This window comes from Glycine soja, chromosome 3 (assembly GCF_004193775.1).
Source record: "Glycine soja cultivar W05 chromosome 3, ASM419377v2, whole genome shotgun sequence".
Taxonomy (NCBI): Eukaryota; Viridiplantae; Streptophyta; class Magnoliopsida; order Fabales; family Fabaceae; genus Glycine; species Glycine soja.
Genome location: NC_041004.1, coordinates 45,170,346 through 45,190,711, shown reverse-complemented (window position 1 = coordinate 45,190,711; position 20,366 = coordinate 45,170,346). Strand labels below are relative to the sequence as shown.

Below are 20,366 nucleotides of genomic sequence, written 5' to 3'. Positions count from 1 at the left end.
AGTCTTTGACTTTAGAGTTATAGCGTTAGTTACTAGATTACTGCTAATTGTCGTCGTTACGTGTCATTTGTTTATTCCCACAGCAATCCAACAAGACAATTTTAAATTTATTCAGTTCGTCTTGTTTGTGAGAAATTAATTCTTTTCATCACTAACTAAACACTCATATCAACAATACGTGTTATTTTATGTGGTTAGTTCATGAGACGAATTAATCAATGAAAAAACGTCGTGGTTACGTGTCATTTGAGGTTGCGTGGCTGATTCTTCAGACGAATATGAATGCATCAGTGTTACGCCAGGGCATCACTCTTAGGATACGTGGTTCTATTTGGCACACGCCACCGTGTGGTTGCCACACATGTGTCTGTATAAAACAAACTATCAAGTATATTTGACTTCATTTATGGCCAACCAACATGCCTGCCATTATTTAAAACAATCTTTGTCTTACTAAACAATAGAATTGGAATGGCACAACCGAAAGCTAGCTAGGTGAAGTCAGGAAGCACAGTCCAAAGGAACAAGAATAATATTTAAGTTTTAGGATGAGTTAGTTTATTAGATAAACTAAAAAAAATAACAAATTATGATTTTTTAATTTCTAAAAAATAGCTTTATTTGGTCTTTTTTTTTTATAAAAAAAGTATCAAGTTATTATAACATTTTAGATACTTTCAATTAAAAAAAAAGTTTTTATAACTAAAAAATACAAAAATATGAGTGTGTAGTCAATTATTATATTTTAGTAACACCCTCTTGTAGCTTTCATTTTCTTTGATGTTCTACCCCACCCTCTTGCAAAAGCAAAAGTGCCTTTGCACTATTCCCCTTTAGTTTCAGCGTCGAGTAATCGCATTTGGTGCTGTTACAGTGTTACTGGTATCTGATTGTGGAAGTGGCCAATTTGGTAGCTAAAAAAATAAAAAAAATAAAAGAATATAGGGTGAACAAAAGTAGCTTTTGCTGGTTCATATCTCTAATTGATGCACATTCCCAAACTCGATAGTCTATTCCCACCCCAGACATCTAAATCTGATGTCTATATCTTAGGAGCCACTTCCCTCAGTGAGTCCAACTTTCAATTTAAAAGAGCCACAGAGGTCCCAAAAACCCATGGACGGTTGGGGAAGAATATAAGGATGATGCATGACTAATTACACATTATGTATCAAGCCATGATTAATAGTGTTGTAGCTGGTGGACATGGAAGATGGAATCTATAAAGGAAAATTTACCACATACGTCGTCAATTATGTTATTATTTACTCTCCAATAACACAGTAGGTGGATTTTATTTATTATAAAATGTTTCTTCACCCTTAAAAAGAAAATCTCATTTGTTTATTTCGTGTAAGGAAGGTGGTATGAGAGAAATCTTCAAACGTACAAGGCAAAGCGTCTAATGAAAATTGCTTGCACGAAATAAAGGGAATTATGAAAACGTCTCATTCGAACCATTCAAATGGAGATGGAAAAGGCGAGGAATCAAAATTATGATAAATTAATATATTAATATCTTTGCATGATAATATCAACATGATCAGATTCACATATTTTAATTTTGTTAGTGCCCATACTGTGTCCTTACAGCTTTTGTAAAGACAAATTCTGTAGCAGTGGGGAAAAAAATGATCAGAAATGGAAAAAAACGTAATGAAAATCGAATATCAAGGTGTTGGATAAGTTTATTTATTTATTTTGTAATGGCATCTAGCTAATGGCAGGGTTAATTAAACCTAAAAATCTTGGAGGGAACACAAACTAATAAACTCAAAACAAGGTTCCTAGAATGGGAATAAATTTGATTAGCTATTTGGGAACAGGTGAATGATTCAAATTACCTATGTTTATATAGAGATAATTTGCACAGGGCAAGTTAAATCAAATTTAAAAAACTTGTATAAGAAACAGACTACAACAAATTCTTTATAAGACTAAGGGAGTATTTATAAGATTTTTTTATCTTATAAAAGTGATTTGTAATGTTTTTACTACAATTTTAAACTTATTTCAATAAACTTTATGATAATTAAAGCTAATAAATAAGCTCTCATTTATAAGGGTTTATTAAATCAATGTTGGATCAAATTATCTATCTAAACACATCTTATAAAATCTAGTGATAAATTAAAAGAAAATTCGAACAATTATAACAAAGAATGTCAAGCACGACACGTGTGTCGAACAAATGAAAGAAGGCACAATATTCGATTATGATACAAAGAGACAAACTGAAAAGGCAAGAAATTTAAAGGCATATATAGAGTTATCAAACTAAAAAGTGTTATATGTTAATATTATCATTAAATATAATTTTTATTTAACGAAAAGAAATTATTATAGTATGAGTATTATGAATTTACATGAACAGTATATATGATGTATTGATGCTCTATATATATACCAATTGTTTAATTTTGTTAAACAAAAACCATATCAACCAAGATAATTTAACTCGACATTATTAGCATACGACTTTTTGCTTTAGTGTTTTACTGGTTTTTGAACTTCTCTATATAGCTATCTTGTAAAGGAAATCATTTACGTTGATAGTAGATATATTAATTGGAAGAAGTCTCCCCAGTTTAGGTCAAGGACTTTTTAGGTCGTTTTCCTATCTTCAAGGATTAACCTTCCTGACTTCTAAGTTTTATCTAGTGTTGATGAATAAATAGTGTACAGCTCATGAATCAAAACTAGTAGATCGTTTTCCGTACTCATTTCATGATAATCACATCATCAAATTATAGAATCAGCTTCACATGGAATCTTAAGCTACAACAGAGAAAATTAAATTGGTGCATGGGAAAACTAGACTTATGATCTGATATTCTGATTTTTTTTTTCTCTTTGCATATATAGCTTATTATTTTCGAAAGTTTAATATATATATATATATATATATATATATATACACACATACATATTACAGATCTATATTAACCAAATAATATAATTTCGGTCAGTATTTTTGTCTGTGATCTAAATAATGACTGATTTTTCTAATATAGCGACCGATTTGGTGGGTTGGTAAGGAACGCTTTTTTAGTAGTGATATTATACTAAAAAAAGCAATCTTAATATTTAACATTTTTTATGCATTAGTAAATGATATTTTTATAGTAATTACTTAACCAAATAATCAACCTTAGAATTAATTGTTAGCAAATTAAATAACCTCAACAATACTTTGCTATACGTACAATTAAGAAGAATACTTTGATGTGTTCAGTTGTATATGATAATTATACGAAACTGTTACCCTTGTATCTTTCCAATACTATTGAAATTGAGAATCCTAGCTCTAGATCATTATTGCTTAGTTGACGTTTGGTAGTTGAAAACTCGATGGAGATTTAAATTTAAGTAAATTTATAATATTGACTTTCCAAAAAAAAAAAATCTATGAAAAAAATGAGCATTACATATGAAATTAAGAACCCATTTTCCTCCGTACAAGTAGTCGATTTTCTTAAGTACTCGCATTAAATAAAATATTTATGCGTACGTGATGCGCGCGTATGATCAATGGCAAAATTGATCAATAACAAATGAAAGTAAAATCAACTTCGGCATGCATTAAGTTTTTGTTTATTGGACAAAGAAGGGGGAGAGAAGCAGTTGTTCATTTTTTTTTCTGAATAAGTTGTTCATCTATTAAAGAGTGATTTATATTTTAATAACCAAAAATTGTTAATGTATTGTGAACTGAAATTATGCTGATAAACTACACATTTAATTTATATAAAGTTATTATTAGTAAATAATTTGATTTTTTTAGTAAGGAGGCTTAATATTTATTTAATGGATATGACTTTTCATTTAAATGAAGTTATTATTAAATGATCTGATATTTTTTTAACGAGACTTTAATCTTTATTTAATGGATTTGAATTCTCTAAAATGAGAGAAGTGCATTTTAAAAGTGTAATGATATTGTAGTTTATTTTAAATTTTATTATGTGTATTTAATTTTATAACTAATTATTATAAATGCACTTTATTATGTAAAGTACATCCTAGCTTTCACTTTAGAGGAATATTCAAATTCTTATTTATACTATATCTTACTCTCTCTTTAATTTTTATAGGCAAAATTAAATTTTTGTTTAATATATCTTACTCTAGATCTCTAGCTAGCTATTTTATAAACAATATACAATTTACTTAATAATAAAAAGGAATTGTAAAGAGAGTAAGTAATAATATATATTATGTTAATTGTCCACTTTATGGTTTTTCATCGCCTTAGATCTTACCATCTATTTCTTATTAAATCAACTAACGTAAGTGGTATTTTCATGTTTATAGTGAAAATGACAACCTACTCGATCAAACTTTGATTAGGGGCTCGACTCCTTATAATGAATTAACCAAAAAGCAACTGTGACAGTGTGAAACCAAAAGCATTTCGGAATCTAAGGTTGAGTCAAATATCGAAACTGTAGCTCCGTACCCATACTTTTTAATTTGAAGTCATTTTTCCATACATATAAGAGTATCTATTATTTATTAATAGTGAGTAATATTAAACTGTTTACATATCATTTCAAATGAGAAATGACATAATTGTGAAAAGGATTACATGTTAAATTATATATTTACTTTTAAAATCATAAATATAATTTATAATGAAAATGACAACCTACTCGATCAAACTTTGATTAGGGGCTCGACTCCTTATAATGAATTAACCAAAAAGCAACTGTAACAGTGTGAAACCAAAAGCATTTCGGAATCAAAGGTTGAGGTCAAATATCGAAACTGTAGCTCTATACCCATACTTTTTAATTTGAAGTCATTTTTCCATACATATAAGAGTATCTATTATTTGTTAACAGTGAGTAATATTAAACTGTTTAGATATAATTTCTCATGAAAAATGACATAATTGTGAAAAGGATTACATGATAAATTATATATTTACTTTTAAAATCATAAACTTAACTAAAATGACTCAACTTAAAAACACAAGTTTCTTACATAGATCACATGTGTTTTCCTTTAAAAAAAAATGCTGAATAGGCATGAGCGGCAACTTGCAAATCATCATATGATAATGTATTCCCTTTTTGTAAGTATTGGATGAATGGTATTCTCTTGAATCCCAACAGTCTAATTTACTGCTCATTTTCCAAGTGTACGGCCTATACTTTCATGCTGGATGCGAGCGAGCTAGAAAAGAAAAGGAGTGATAAACGGACATTCTTAGAATAAATAATTAAATCAATTGTACAAATTAGGCGCACTGTATAATAATGAATATATAGAGACACACAACACGCCAATGATATAAATATTTCAAAAAATAAACTAGCTAAAATATGTTTGATATTCATCTAAAATTTAAAAAATTAATTTCATCCTCATAAATTTTTTATACTAATTTAATCCCTATAAAAATAAAACATTTTTTTATTGATTCTCATTAAAAATTTAGTCTTTAACATGATTAATAGATTTAATTATTTTATCTCTCTATCTTTTTAAGTATACTTAAAAGATACTAGAATTTAAAAGATACTAGAATTTACTGTTGTTTCAATTTTTTTTTAATCTCATCAAAAAATTATGAAAAAATCGCTTAAAGAGTGAAAAAAATTGTATTTTTTTTATTGTTTAACTGTCATAAATTATTTAATTCATTTTTGAGTGTTTTAACAATCATAAAATATTTATTTATAATCAAATTATATGTGTAAGTTTATTAGTCACTTCAGATTATCGTCTAATGTAATTATTATTAAAGACAAAAAAATAACTTTTATTTATGAATCAAATTAATATAAAAAGATTATAAAGATAAAATTAATATTTTTCAAATTCTACTTAACCCAAACATATTTTACCCAATAAATTATTTAAATTCTTTATCATTAGTTGTTCATTATGGCTTGTAAGAAAATAAATAATTAAATATACACAATAAATATAACTACTTATTGAATTCAGAAAAGCCATTAGGATATGAGGTCTTGGATGAATCATCATTGCTAACTTCATACACTGAAGAACTTATTGAATTCTAAACTTATTTCACAGTTTTTCCCCCCGGACATGGAACGTTTGAGATTTGTAATAATTAAATACAATAGTATATATGTTGTTTTTATTTTCCTTTTTTATATCGTAAGGTTAATTTTCCATCTTATCAACATTTTCTGTGTTTACTAACAATTTTACGAAGTCTAGAGCTTCTCTAAAATTTTAGTTTAGAACCCGCATTGTATTTTTCACATTATACCCATATCCCTGTTGGTATTGAAAAGTTCAAAACAGCATCCTTGTATTTGATTTAAATAGTTTTTATTTTATGAACAAAAAAATTTATCAAAGTTAGTCCACACAACATTTGATACAATACATAGTTTCTTTTTGCATTACTCTCTCTGTGTGCATGTGTGTGTTTTCTTTTGCATATCCTCTTAATTTATAGGAAATGTCAAGAGGAATATAATATAAGTTGTTGCAGCACTGCCTTATTTTTGAAATATACATTATAGGTGTGTTAATTATCCAAGTAAAAAGAGAGTTCGAATTTTATCATATGATCTTGAGTGCGTGTGTATATGGCGTTAGAACTTGTTTCATATTTTGGTGCTTCATGCATGATATTCGAAAACATTAATTTTTCTCTTATCAGTTAAAGATATAAATCTTATTATTTGTATAACAAATTCTACATTAATGTGTGTGTGAGAGAGAGGTATAAAATGTGATGAGTGATATGATAAAGAAAGATGGAGAAAATAATATTATTATATAATTTGTTGTATAAAAATAACACAAGTCTTAAAAATATTAAACAAAAATTACATAATTTTGTCGGATAGTCTAGCAATTAAATGTTAGTAAAAAAAACTAAAAAACTAGGCTACAATCTGGACAGCTTCAATGTTCTTACTTTTTATTATAAACATTTTTCACACCAAAATAGTTACAGTAATATTTTAAAAAGTTAGAATTCATGTTTACAAGACCTATAAAATCTGAATGATAATGTTAAGAAAAATCATAGAGCGGAGGAGAAGAAGCAACATATTTCACCGCATAACAATATCCGAAAAATACAATAAAAAAAAAAGAAGATAATTCCAAAGCCTGAAGTGAGTGGAGCCCACAGTTGGCCATAAATATTGATCCTTGAATTCCTTTGAGCATTGCAAAGTGTTTGCTAACTATTCCTGAGACTGAGTCTGCCCATACCATAATTTACCTCATAGTGTCGACATGGTTTGCGAGGAAGAGTTGTTGATTGAAAAAGTGTGCTCGATCTATGAACAAATCTCAAGCCTCGAGAGTCTCAAACCTTGCAAGAATGTCGACATGCTTTTCACCAAACTAGTCCTGACATGCATACCCCCAAGCCCAATCGAAGTCACAAAGCTAAACAAAACCGTTCAAGACATTCGATCCCACCTTATAAAACTATGTGGTGAAGCCGAGGGACATTTAGAGAGCCACTACTCAACCATCCTAGGCTCATACCAAAACCCTCTTCACCACCTTAATATTTTCCCCTATTATTCCAACTACCTCAAACTTGGTCTCCTTGAGTTCACTATCCTTAGCCAACACTGCACCCATGTTCCAACCAAAGTTGCCTTCGTGGGTTCGGGACCCCTTCCTCTTACCTCAATTGTGTTGGCATCGAACCACTTACCTTCCACCACTTTCCACAACTATGACATGGACCCTTCTGCCAATTCCAACGCCATGCGCTTGGTTTCCTCAGACCCTGACTTGTCCAAGCGCATGTTTTTTCACACCAACGACATATTGGAAGTGTCGACCGCTTTGAAGGAGTACGAGGTTGTTTACTTGGCAGCACTTGTGGGGATGGACAAGGAAGGGAAGAACCGAATCATTGATCACTTGGGGAAGCACATGAACCCTGGGGCACTTCTTATGCTGAGGAGTGCTCATGGGGCAAGGGCTTTTCTCTACCCTGTGGTTGAGCCTTGTGATCTTCGAGGCTTTGAGGTTCTCTCTGTGTTCCACCCTTCCGATGAGGTCGTCAATTCGGTTGTCATCGCACGTAAATTATATCATCCTGTGCCTATGCACTCTCTTGATCAGCAAGCCCTTGTTGGCTCTATGATCCTACCTAACAAGTGTTCCGAGATTCAAGCCTTCAACCCTCTCAACCATGGGAACATGATTGAGGAATTGGCCGTTGAGGAGCAACTCTCGTGAACTGCATGCTTTTCTTTTATTTATCTACTCCTTGTCTTGCTTTAGATGGGAGATTACTGGGGTCATGTGGTAGCAACTTATAGTTACATAAATATTTCCACTTAATTGTGTCCGACTGTTTTGTATCACATCGAGCAAAACTTAAGTGTTTTACATAATGTTGTTCTTAAATTTGCAATAAATATGAAAAGAGATTATTATGTGTTGTAGATCGTTTCTTCCTCGAGCAAAGCCATAACGGCATGCATGCTAGCATATATAGCATGTTTATGGTTTCATGTACACTTATTTTGCTCGTCTTCAATTCATTGTTCTCATTAAGCAAGCTACTATGCGTAACGTCATCGTGATTGGCATAATGGATGTTCATGGAATTGCAACAAGAGCAGCTTATGTGTTAGTTTGATTTAAAGTTTGGTTGAGTTAATTTTGAATCAAAAAATGAGATTGAAATGCGTATTTAAACTAATCTGAATCACATTAAAAGGATGGTCATGGAATAGCAACAACGACTTTTTCTTGGTTTGGGTTAAATTTAAAGATTAGTCGAATTAATTTTGAATCATTGAATGTGATTAAAATGTATTTGTAAATTAATCTGAATCACATGTTTATGTTAGAATGTGTGTTCTTATTTGAAAGTATGATTTTTTTAATACCAGAATTTTTTTGAATGAGATCAATTGAATAAGATTACCATAAACAAAATTCAAAACTCTTTTAAAATATTTAATGTAACTATATTTTCAAGATTAGAACTCCAAACTAGTAAACTGGAACAAGTCTACACCAACTGGTTCGTGTACTTTGTAAATTAGTTTTCTAACTTTTGAATCAAACAAGTGCTTAATTATATAAGATTCTTAACTAATTTTTCCTCTTTTGAATATCAGTAAAGCTGCCTTCGTAGCGCTTTTACTTCATTATCCACTAAATCGCAATCACTCAAAAAGAGAAAGTCCTCCAATTCCTCTCTTGCATATTAGCAGATATTGCCTATAAAATCAAAGATTACTTTGCTTTTAAAGGATGCCTACTTATATGTCGTTTCTCTGTATTTGATCAATCAAAGTTTGCCTTTGGTGTAATACTTATATATGTTGATGATGACATTTTCAGATACCAGTTTGACATGAGAAAAGCTAAGAGAGGAATCGATATATAAGCATATATATCTTCGCATCACTGTACCTCTGATCATTAACTATCTCGCGAGGCATATATTCCATTAAGATACGAATTAATGCTTTTTTTTTCTTCTTCTTTTGATGGGGGTGAGGTGATTGCAATTTGAATTTATAATCTCATAGATTACTCAATCCGTTCTGATAGTCCAATACTAAATGATGGCTTATGATGTCATGTTAATTAAAAGGAAAATTGACGAAGAATAAAAAAATATCCACATAAATGGAAAGACCGGACTTTTCTTGGGTTCTAATCATGCATGTATGCCTTTTGAGTTTATCAGAAGACAATTAAGAAAGTTATTCTTTTTGTATCTAGTTCCTTTTATATGCTTGGTCTATTAGTTAGTAAAATTAGAATATACGACGCTATGGTCGTTTAGTTGTCCATATGGGTATACTTCAAAAGTGAATCTTGATGATATTTTCACAGTTGGTCCCCTTTTAATTTTAACAAAAAATCAAGCCGCGTGATGGCAATGTTTTATGTCAATGCTTAAAGAACACATATATACCACTCAGGGCTTCCAGATATTAATTAGATAAGTGATTCAGATATAAGTTTTGAAGTTATTGTAAATGTTTCATTACTTCACATATATATAGTCAACCTTTGACATGACAAGGTTGTGTCAATATGTGACATGTTTTCAAAACACGAAAAGTGATATAGTTTCATTTAAATTAAAAGAGCTATTTTGTTTTATTTAAAATAGAGTTGCATGTATTCATTCATTCAATTTTGTAACAAAAGAAAAATCATTCAATTTGATGTTTGTTTTCTTTGTTCCATTTAAACAGCCGTGTGGATTCACTCTAATAGATATATAATGTATTATGCAAATTATAGTTATAAACGTGTAAATCAAAGCATAAATTCTTACATAAGTAGACAAAAATTGAAATGATGTAGGCGCATTCATGAAAGAAACATTAAAATAAAGTGACTATTATTAGATACCGTGTGAAATAATATGACTAACCATTAAACAGACACCATTTAAAATAAAATAAATCTTCGTGTAATATATATATATATATAATTTTAATTTTTTATTTATATATTTATCTAATAACTATTATTTTGTATATAAATTGGAAAAATATCTATAAAAACACATATTAAAAATTTCAAAAATTCTTAAACACTTAGAAAAATTGAATGTATCACATCTAATTATTATGGAAGAAAATACATTTTTCTATTATTTTTTAGAACTAAAAAAATACATATAAATAATTTTAGAAAATATTTTATTTTATTACATAATTTGTTTAAAATATTTATTAAAGTTAGTATTATGAAATATTAAAAAAAATCAGGATTTTTTTGTAAAGGGCCGAAAGACCACATCCTTCCAAACTCTTTGTATCTATTAAATTAAAAAAACAGTCTCCTAGTTAGTCTAACATGGCCAAAGCCCTTTTTAAAGGTTTAATCGTCCGTTCATTCTTTTCTTCTAATTATATATATAAAATTAATTAAATAATAATAATAATAATAATCATAATAATAAATAGCAATAATATTATAAAAAAATTCCCTTCTTCTCTACTTGAACCTACAGGGCCGAAAGCCCATACCTATCCTACAACCCATTCTGCTAATGTTTCTTTCATCTTTTCATTTGTTTGAAATAAAAATCAAAAGTGTTGCAAAAAGAAAAAACTTGTTTCTTGTTTTTTTTTTTAAAAAAGAGAACTCCTTTTTTTTTTCCATCCCATGTCCGTTCTAAACTAAAGGGCCGAAGCCCATACAAAAATGACCAACAAAATAATTTTTTTCCTTTTTGTGCAAGAATCAAGACCATATAAATCTAAGATAAAGGTGACCAAACATCTGAATAGCAAGATGAATCATATGAAAAAATAGCAACCATTAAAGAAATAAAATTTTCAAATCATAAATGGGAACTTAGTTTTTTAGATGGGAAAATGGGATAAAGGAGGGTGACAAAAAAAAATTGGAGGTTGGAGTTTTGAGATGGGGGAGTGGAAAAAATGAGGGTGACCAGGATTTTAAGATAGGAGCGTGGGATAGAGAAAGGTAGCTGAAAAAAAAGTGGGAGAGGAAAGGAGAGTGATCTAAAAAAATGGAGGGTTGGAGTTTTGAGATGGGAGAATGAGGCATTTTTTTTATCCATAAATATAAGTTGTTAATTGTTAGTTTTGTATGTTAGTGAGAGAATCAATCCACAACCTTTCATTCTCTCCTCCTTTTATTATTAAGCCAACCTTTTAACTCCATGAGGCAAATTAAAGAAGAGTAGCTAGAAGAAAGTGGGGGTGGAAAAGGAAGAAGGAAGGTGGCCGAAAAATTTGTGTTGAGATTTCGAGTTGAAAGAGTGAGTTGAGGAAGATGACAAAAAAAAAAAAAGAAATTAATTCGACACCCGTGGCAAGCAATTGGGTCGTGTTGATCAGAACAATTAGTCTTTAATTGTCAAATGAAAATTTCTTTCAATGTAAAAAAACTTGTAGTCATCTGTCCTATATATGATCAATTGATCATTAGTATTTTTCATACAATTAGTTAATGATATTTTGCAGCAAAGAATGCTCCAATCTCAACTCAATTTTATAAAAGGCGAAGAAGAAACTTTAGCAAAAAGCAGCGGTGCCTCAAGCAGAAACATAATCTATGACGATCAAAAATATATTTTACGTTAACATCATCTTTGGTTCTTTTCGCTTCATTTCAATTCATTTGCAGGTACATCAACACAAATTACAGAGCAGGGGTTATAAGGTGACAAAGTGGTGGAAGGAGAAGAAGGAATGAGGGATAGATGGTGACTTCAAATTCTTCCACTAACGAAATTTAAGAATAAAAAAAATTATTGTAAAATATATTTTTGATCGTCGTAAATTTTCAAAAAATCATTTATAATCCCTATAAAGTTTTTCTTCTATTTGTAGTCCCTCTATTTTTAAAATGCCAAAGGTAAAGAAGATTTCCATGAAATACCTATGATCTTGTTATCAGTATAAATTATTCGTTCCGTCAAGGTATATTTCCGTCTTATGTTTTAGGTGTGTTAGTGCTTTTCTTATTTTTTATTAGAATCGGAGGTGGCCGAAGCCAAATTACTCTGTTAGTGCTTCATGTTACACCCTACCCAACTTTAATTAAGAGTAGCATTACTGTACTATATGTAAAATCATTTATACCCCAAGAATTAATAATCACTAAGCTCAGTAATAATTTTTGTGAAATACTATAATGAAAGAGCTGCTACCTAGAGGAAGATCCATTCTTTTCTTTCTTCAGCATGACATTGTTATAAAAAGTAATAAAAGATTCAGAAATGCTGCACTACAATGACGCATTACACTACCATAGCTACAAATTTGATAAGTATATTAGCCAAACGCACCTGGCAATCATCAGTTCAGACTCCAAAATTTAGTATATCATGTATAACAGGGAATGCAATACATATACATTACTCCTGCAATTGCAAAGATTCCAAGTTCAGAATCAGATCGTTGAGGACCACTTTCCAGAATTAAAACAACATAGGTCCTCTTATGCCGTCCATAACGGCAGATCGCATGTCATCAGTTGGTTTCCAATGACGTTTTCTCTGATTGATGAACCAATTATTGATCTGCTTTTGATCCAGTCCAGTAATTTCTGACAACTTCACTTTCTCCTCTTCCTGTATCATTGATAACAGTTTCAAGGCATTCACATCAAATAGGCTGGATCGGTCTTTTGCTTAAATAGAAATGTTATAGAGTGCAATTTGTTATACCCACATCAAATTCATTCAAACAATAATAGCAATGCTAAAAACAGTGTTTCAAAAGACATTGCTGTAGATAGCATGTCTAATCATTCATCCGGTCCCTGTACCCGTACAATCTTAATATTTTAGTTTCTGTATATGTACCTTTTAATTTGTTTTAATCGATCCTTGTCTTCTAAAATTGTAGGAACTAAATCAGATTAAAAAATGTATGTGTAGGAGCTATAAAAAGAGTTAAAATGAATATATGAAAAAAAAAGTTGTTTTAAGTGTAAAGACTACATAAAGATTTTACATATATAAAAATCAAATAAGCAATTAAACCTAGTAACTATGCTTGCTCAATTATAGACTAGTGAGTAGTGACTTTGCAAGTGCACACGACCGGTAGACAAAATTTCAGGCATCTCGTAGTTAGGTAGGTAAACGTAAGTAAACAAAAAGACAAGGTTCAGATGAACAAGTACTGAAAAGGCTCCTATCAAATTCTCCAACACCATGTCCCCAAACTCATCATTTCATTTCATCCCCATTTTCTGTAGCAAGCATAGTTGAGCCCATCCTACCACACAATTACCATAAGTGCTAATGTACGGAATTACAAGATTAGTTGTGTAGTAAAAGGTAGCTGATTTGATTCCCCCACTAACAAAAAAAAAACAATTACCAACTAATATTTGTTGATAAAAAAAAGTGTTAATTTACTATAAAAGAAAGAAAAAAACGTAAATCAAGATCAATAATTTGCTCACACACACAAATTAATCTGGACTGATGGAAAGTAAAGAGGAGCACAGTTTTCGTTATGACATAAATATCTCACATTAGTGTGCTTTATGCATGATATATATTAAATGCAATTACCGTAGGATAAGGCCATCTATGATGGGTGTTCCACCAGTCCATGAGTGCTATCCTTGCATCCTTTGGTAGCTTACCCTTTTTTCTTCGTTTTAGAAATTCCTTTCTCAAACCGCTAAAATGGCCGCTGTATTTGCGAAGGAGCATTTCTTTAAGCCTTTGATCACTTGGGCAAGTTACAGAAGAAGATACATGATCTTCAAATGCTTCCATCTCCCCACAACTTAATTCCTCTTCTGATGCCCCACTAGCTACCTCATCTGACAAAAATACAAACCAAAAGGAAACTCAGTATGTATGTCAAAAAGGACACTTAACACAAAATTAGATTTTCAGTGGTTCCCAACACATACATAAAATACAAGTACTTGTTATTAAGGAGCTTAATTAATTGGAGGGAAATTTCATACATATACAGACAAACTTGTTATTTCCCTCAACTCAAGTACAGGGACGCCGTGTAGTTCAGAAGAGAACAAATTGCTGAAGTAAAGGCAAGGCTTTAGGTAAACGAGATCACCATGTACGTACAAAAGTAACTGATCGAGTGGCGGTTCAAAAAAAAAGTAACTGATCGAGTGATCGTATACAGGGAAATATAAACCCTATTATTATTACATGGTAAAGTCAGGCTTTAACATTTTGTTTTTCCTTTTTTTCTCCTTTTTGTTACTTCCTCGTAGCATCATATATGTGATGACATTGGACTAAGATGGTTCTCAATATATGTTTTCAACTATAGGGATCTATATACGTTTTCTTAGGACTGACTTTCCTTTGCTAGGACACAACAACTCGACTAAGCTGCCCTTAAAAAAAAGCTAACAGAAAGCACAATGCCGTTTCTCTTTTCGTGGACACCTACTACTTCATTATATATCTATCCATAGATGGATATAGAGAGAATACCTAATGTACTTATTTTACACCCAATCTATCATATAATACCCTTGGATCCGGTCTTCGATAAATTACTCCATAAATACTTATGAGAAAATAAAATGAATTAAAATTTTCTTATAATTAAGTTAGAATCAATTTGTACACTATTTTTAAAATGAAGTCAATCTTATACATCACACCATATCATTAAACTTAGTTAAAAACCAAATTCTAAACAATATTATTTGCATAAGATCCCTTTTAATAAAAAAATCTAACATCCTCTGTGGTCTTCTTCTACTTTTCATGAGACTAACAACCACGCAATCTACAGTCCTCATTTGTATATCTAACTAGTAGCCTTCTTTACACGTGTCAAAATCCCTTTAATAGATCATCTATCATCTTTTCTTTGATAAGTGTCGCATCAATTTCTTCTGGTATAGAACTATTTTGTATTTTATCCTATTATCCGTAGTCACATATCCATTTTAATATACTCAATTTTATTACTTGTACTCTCTTTTTTTAATTGGTCCCTTCAAAGTCTAACATTTACTACATAAAATATATAATTGGTCATATTCTATTTGTGGTATGATAAAACTAACTTTTCTTTGAGTTTAGTAAATACTTTCCAATAACAACAAACCCTTAATGTTGTTTTCCAGTTTAATCACCCAACTTGAGTGACTATATCTTTATTAATTTCTCTATCATTTTCTTTGCAATGCATATACTTCATCTATTCCTACTCAAGTAAAAATCCTTTGATTCAATGTTTGTGTCAAAAACTCAAGTTTGGATCTAACTTCTTGCCTTATTTCCTCAATCAGAATTATATTATAGGCAAAAGGCATGCATTTAAATATAGATATTTTTTTATATCCCAAGAAAGCATATCTGATACTATCTATGGTTAAGCCCTAAGTAACACAAACATATATGTACTCTTGTAGAAAAGTCTTTCTTTATTCTTTCCTCTAACAATTATCACATTAATAGATACTCCATCATACATATCTTATAAACCTTGAACTTAAGGGTTTCTTTTACCACTCCAAATTGAATTCTACTATAATAAGCTACATTTTTGTTTCTCTTCTTGAATTTCCAATCCTTTCATATTACAGGTTTTTTTTGTCAGCTTATATATCTTGCATTCTCCGTTCTTTCTTGTAGATCTCGGTAAAACTCCTAAAAAACTATCGTATCCAATTCACAACTCTTCTCATCTCATTTTCAACCTTCCAATACCTTATCCAATTTCTAACATTATTGCACTCGTGTCGTGTAGGCATTAAAACCCTTTACATTGTTTCTTACTTTTTACTTTTTTTTCAACACTCTCAATTAACCACCAAGATATCTTATCTCAATCTAAAATCTTTTAATTCATGAAGACTGTTTTAGCAATTTTCCCTACCTTCAATTCTTAAACATCTAATCTCAAATGAGACACTGGCTTAAGATCTCCAGAACCAAAATCAATATCTCACTAAGAAGATATTATCTATTTAAATTGACGCCTATGGGTAAAATGAAACTCCTCTAAAACTTTTTTTTTTCTTCAAATTAAAATTTAATAATAAATGTGCTAGTTAAATAAAAGTTTTTACATCATTATCTTTTCTTTTAATTAAATCTGATCCTTATACTTGTACAACTTTTATGTTTTAGTTTCTATATTTAAAAATTATCTTTTGAATTGCTATACATATGGTGCTTTTTAACTTGGGTTAATCCTTGCAATATACATTTTTTAATCTGTTTTATCCTCTACAATTTGGATAGCAGAAACTAAAATGATTTTGATTTAAAAAAGTGAATGTACATATGCACTAAAACGAGTAATATGAAGTAAAACTAATTACTTGTAAGCGCATCAATTAAAATGTAAAAGTTGTATAAGTATAGAGAGTAATTATATATATATTTTTTTCTTTTAACTCTTTCAATCACATCAATCAGCTGCTTAAAGATTATATAAATATAATTTCTATTAAATTTAATAGGAGAATAGCGGGGGTGGATGTTCAAATTAAATATTTCTGAATCTGCTATATCTTTGACGTACAAAATGGGGCCATCTAGGTCCAGACCTCAGAAAAAAATAATAATAACTATGAACAAGGAAAGATAATGGGGTCATGTCCAGAATTTATATATATATATATATATATATATATATATATATATATATATATATATATATATATATATTGAGTAATTGAGAAAAAACCTACGGTAGCTCTTTGTTAGTTTTTAGAACCTGAGTTTCATCTAAAGACTAACTTCACTAGTCACTGATAATAGCAGGCAATCGAGTGTTTACCGGAGCGGTTGTTGTTATCCGATGACTTTGTTAGTGTTCCATTACAAAGGTTGCTGAGTTGTGATTCCATGTCACCCAAAAATAACGTCGCTTCATTGAAGGGCCTGGACAACTCCTCCTTGTATCTATGAAGAACTTCGCAGAATGTTTCCTTTCAGGTACCAACAACAACAATACAAATCTTCTTTCAGAAATAGCACAAGAATTCCTAGCTGACCCATATGTGCATGTATCTATCTATATTAATATTAAGGAAAAAGAAAAGCAAATATCCATCTAACTGATTTCCAGAAATTAATCATAATAAATAAATAAACTGGCACCACGATTTGATCATTTTCTTTCAATCTCTCTACTTTCTTGGAAGCAACTCAAAAAAGTAAAAGAAATTTTAAAACATGCATACCATGAAGTGGTCAAGTTCAGGACCCTCCACAATCTCACGGCGAGCATTCATGCGGTGGCTTTCTCGGCCTATTTCTTCAAGAAGGCATGCCAGTTCCGGCGGTGCTCCAACCTTAGCTTTCAAAACAATTACCACCATTTAGTAATTAGTATTCAACAGTTCATATTCACAAGGGGATTACTATATATAATTTGCATCTTTTCTTACAACTTAATTTAGACAATAAGAAAAAGAAAACTAACTCTATAAAGTATATATGACCTTTTGGCATTCTATATATGCAGAGAGTAAATCTGGATAAAGAGGGTGATTTGCGATCTGGATCTTGATCATCCGATCTGACATATCTGATGATGACTCGGTTACATTATTCTGTTGAGGAGCTTCCAGCTGCAGGTAACAACAATTAGCCGTTGATCCAACACGCATCTCAGAAGTAGTAGCGTTCCCAACTCTAACCACTTCCTCCTCTAGACAAGGCAAAAGAGGTTTCAACCTGTAAACTGCTTCCATCACTTCCTCCACTGGGGTCTGTATATATAGTGGATATTACACCCTATATAATATATATATATATATATAGAGAGAGAGAGAGAGAGAGAGAAAGCAAGTTTTAGGACAAAGCAGAGCTCCAATATTGATATGATACTTCTAATCAAAATAATGAGGTTTTTAATTAGATCATATCCTAAGGAAACAAATAGGAGTAAGCCTGTGTAAGGATTAATGTTAATTAATTTACTTAAACTTGAAGAATATACGTAATAATAGTACCAGTATTTTGCTGTGAAGGCAGCTAGGAAGAGGAGTGTGTGTAGTGTACGCTAATACGAAATTACAGATGATGATAATGACGAGGAAGCAAGGGGAAGTAGTTGGAGCATGAAGGTACCTGCACAACGACTTTTCTTTTCCAAGAAGACCTGGGAAAAGGAACAAAATAAAAGAGGACAGATAAAAGTGATGAGAGAGTGAACAGTAGAATGAAAGAAAGAGAAAGGAAGGTGGGGGTGTGTCGGATTGGGAATTTGTAAGTGAAGTGAGTGTGTCTGTATGTGAACTGTGAAGTGTGAATGCTGAACAGTGATCAAGTGTGTGAAGTCAAGTCATTTGGGTATGTGGATGCATCATGTAGGTGGTGTCAGTGTAGGCCGTACGTATGTGTAGAACACTGTCTCAGTGACTGAGTGAGATTCTCACCGGAGAAAATGACTCACTGCAACGTAACCTTCTTTCATTGGTCAGCTTTAATACGTGGGTCCCTAGAATTACAAACGAGGAAAATAAATTCACAAAGTTTCGCACGCTTATTAATCTTCAAATTTTGCTTCATTTCATTTTCATGTGATAACAACATGTTTGAAAACTAAATTTTGCTTATATTCTTTATTTTCTAAGGAAATTGAGAATTTTTTTTTACTAGTATTAATGACTTTAGTTGGGGTTTACTCTCTAGTTGTGGTATTTAGAGAAAAGTAACACGAAAGAAAAGAAAAGAGAGATTTTTTTCTTCTATTGTTTAGTTACATAGAAAGTGAAAAAATTGTTTATAGAATGATATAATTATCTTAAATAAGACATGTACGATGTGATATAAATAAAAGTACTTTGTCTTCATATAAAAAAAAAACTTATTTTTCTACCTTTTTTATCCAAATTTGGACGAAAGGTATTTCTTAATGAGACCCACATATGTGTATTCTTTCTTTCCTGTTGTTAGACAACTCCAAATAGTAAAAAATCTATATTTTCATTGTTTTCCATCAATCCACGACTGATCCTTCTCTCTTTCACTAAAACAAACAACCCTAAGTGTAAAGAAAAAATAAATCAAACATTGAAGTTGAAGCTTTAATGCTTTTATTAAGTGCTTATTTGGTCCTTCTTAAACTTGGTTTTGTTTCATACCAAATGTTAAGCAATTTATGGAAATTTAAGTTAGGGTTTTGAAACGCATAATGAAATGGATGTTTTTGCATCTCATAAATGCAAGTTTGTATGAGGCAAGTACGTATCCTTTTATATATATCATTCTCTTCACTGATAGCAAATGAAATTTATTAACAACAAATTGCCACCATGGTAAACTAGGAAAAAGCTCAATAAATTTTTCATTTATTTGAGCACATTCAACACATGATTTCAATTATTTGTAAAGAAAATTTATCAAACTTATGAATCTTATTTCAAATATTAAGCCTGGTTATTTATACCTAAAAATATATGTAAACATTACAATGATTCTTTACTTATTATTGTTTTCGGTAGAGTTGATTTAGGTGAAAATTTGAGATGAAAGGATGGAAATAAAACATATTACAAATTGATGTTGTTTGATTAAGATGATATTGTGAGGAGAGGAATAAAAAATATGTGAATCTCACGTCAAAATATTTCTCCTATGAAATGGTGCGAAATACCATGAAAATTGCATAATGATCGAGTTAGTCAATATATAATATAGTGTGTCCAAAATAATCATCATTTGTACCAAAAAAATGTAATGTGTTATTACACAAAAAAAAACCTTCATTATTATATATTAACTATCTTAAAAAGCAAATTCCTTTATTGACTTGATAATTTAATACAGTATTAAGTAGTAATATATGTGTGTGTATGTTTTTGTGGGGTTGTATTAAGCTTGCAACATATCAAAAGTTAGCATTATTCTTTCATAGTAATGTCAATTTGGAGGCAACTTTTCTACGGGTTGCCTCACCTTAAGAATATTAATCCCAATA

The 20,366-nt window shown here is 30.5% G+C and overlaps 2 protein-coding genes across 5 annotated transcripts; one reads left to right on the top strand and one right to left on the bottom strand.

The window, feature by feature from the left end:
• Positions 1-7,154: 7,154 nt before the first annotated feature.
• On the top strand, positions 7,155-8,408 carry LOC114407543 (nicotianamine synthase-like). Its single transcript, XM_028370680.1, has one exon. The coding sequence runs from the start codon at positions 7,234-7,236 to the stop codon at positions 8,197-8,199; it is 966 nt and encodes a 321-aa protein (XP_028226481.1). The 5' UTR covers positions 7,155-7,233; the 3' UTR covers positions 8,200-8,408.
• A 4,173-nt stretch (positions 8,409-12,581) lies between these two features.
• On the bottom strand, positions 12,582-18,755 carry LOC114407541 (homeobox protein knotted-1-like 1). 4 transcript variants are annotated; one of them, XM_028370679.1, is made up of 6 exons: positions 18,397-18,755; positions 17,884-18,153; positions 17,623-17,733; positions 17,217-17,367; positions 14,003-14,259; positions 12,582-13,048 (listed from the first exon to the last, which is right to left on the bottom strand). In XM_028370679.1, exons 2-6 carry the CDS (start codon positions 18,133-18,135, stop codon positions 12,896-12,898), a joined length of 924 nt encoding a protein of 307 aa, XP_028226480.1. In that variant the 5' UTR covers positions 18,136-18,153; positions 18,397-18,755; the 3' UTR covers positions 12,582-12,895. The 4 variants fall into 4 exon arrangements, with proteins under 4 accessions (XP_028226480.1, XP_028226477.1, XP_028226478.1 ...); XM_028370676.1 differs by having other exon boundaries at positions 17,884-18,178; positions 18,397-18,754; XM_028370677.1 differs by having other exon boundaries at positions 17,884-18,178; positions 18,515-18,754.
• Positions 18,756-20,366: the final 1,611 nt, after the last annotated feature.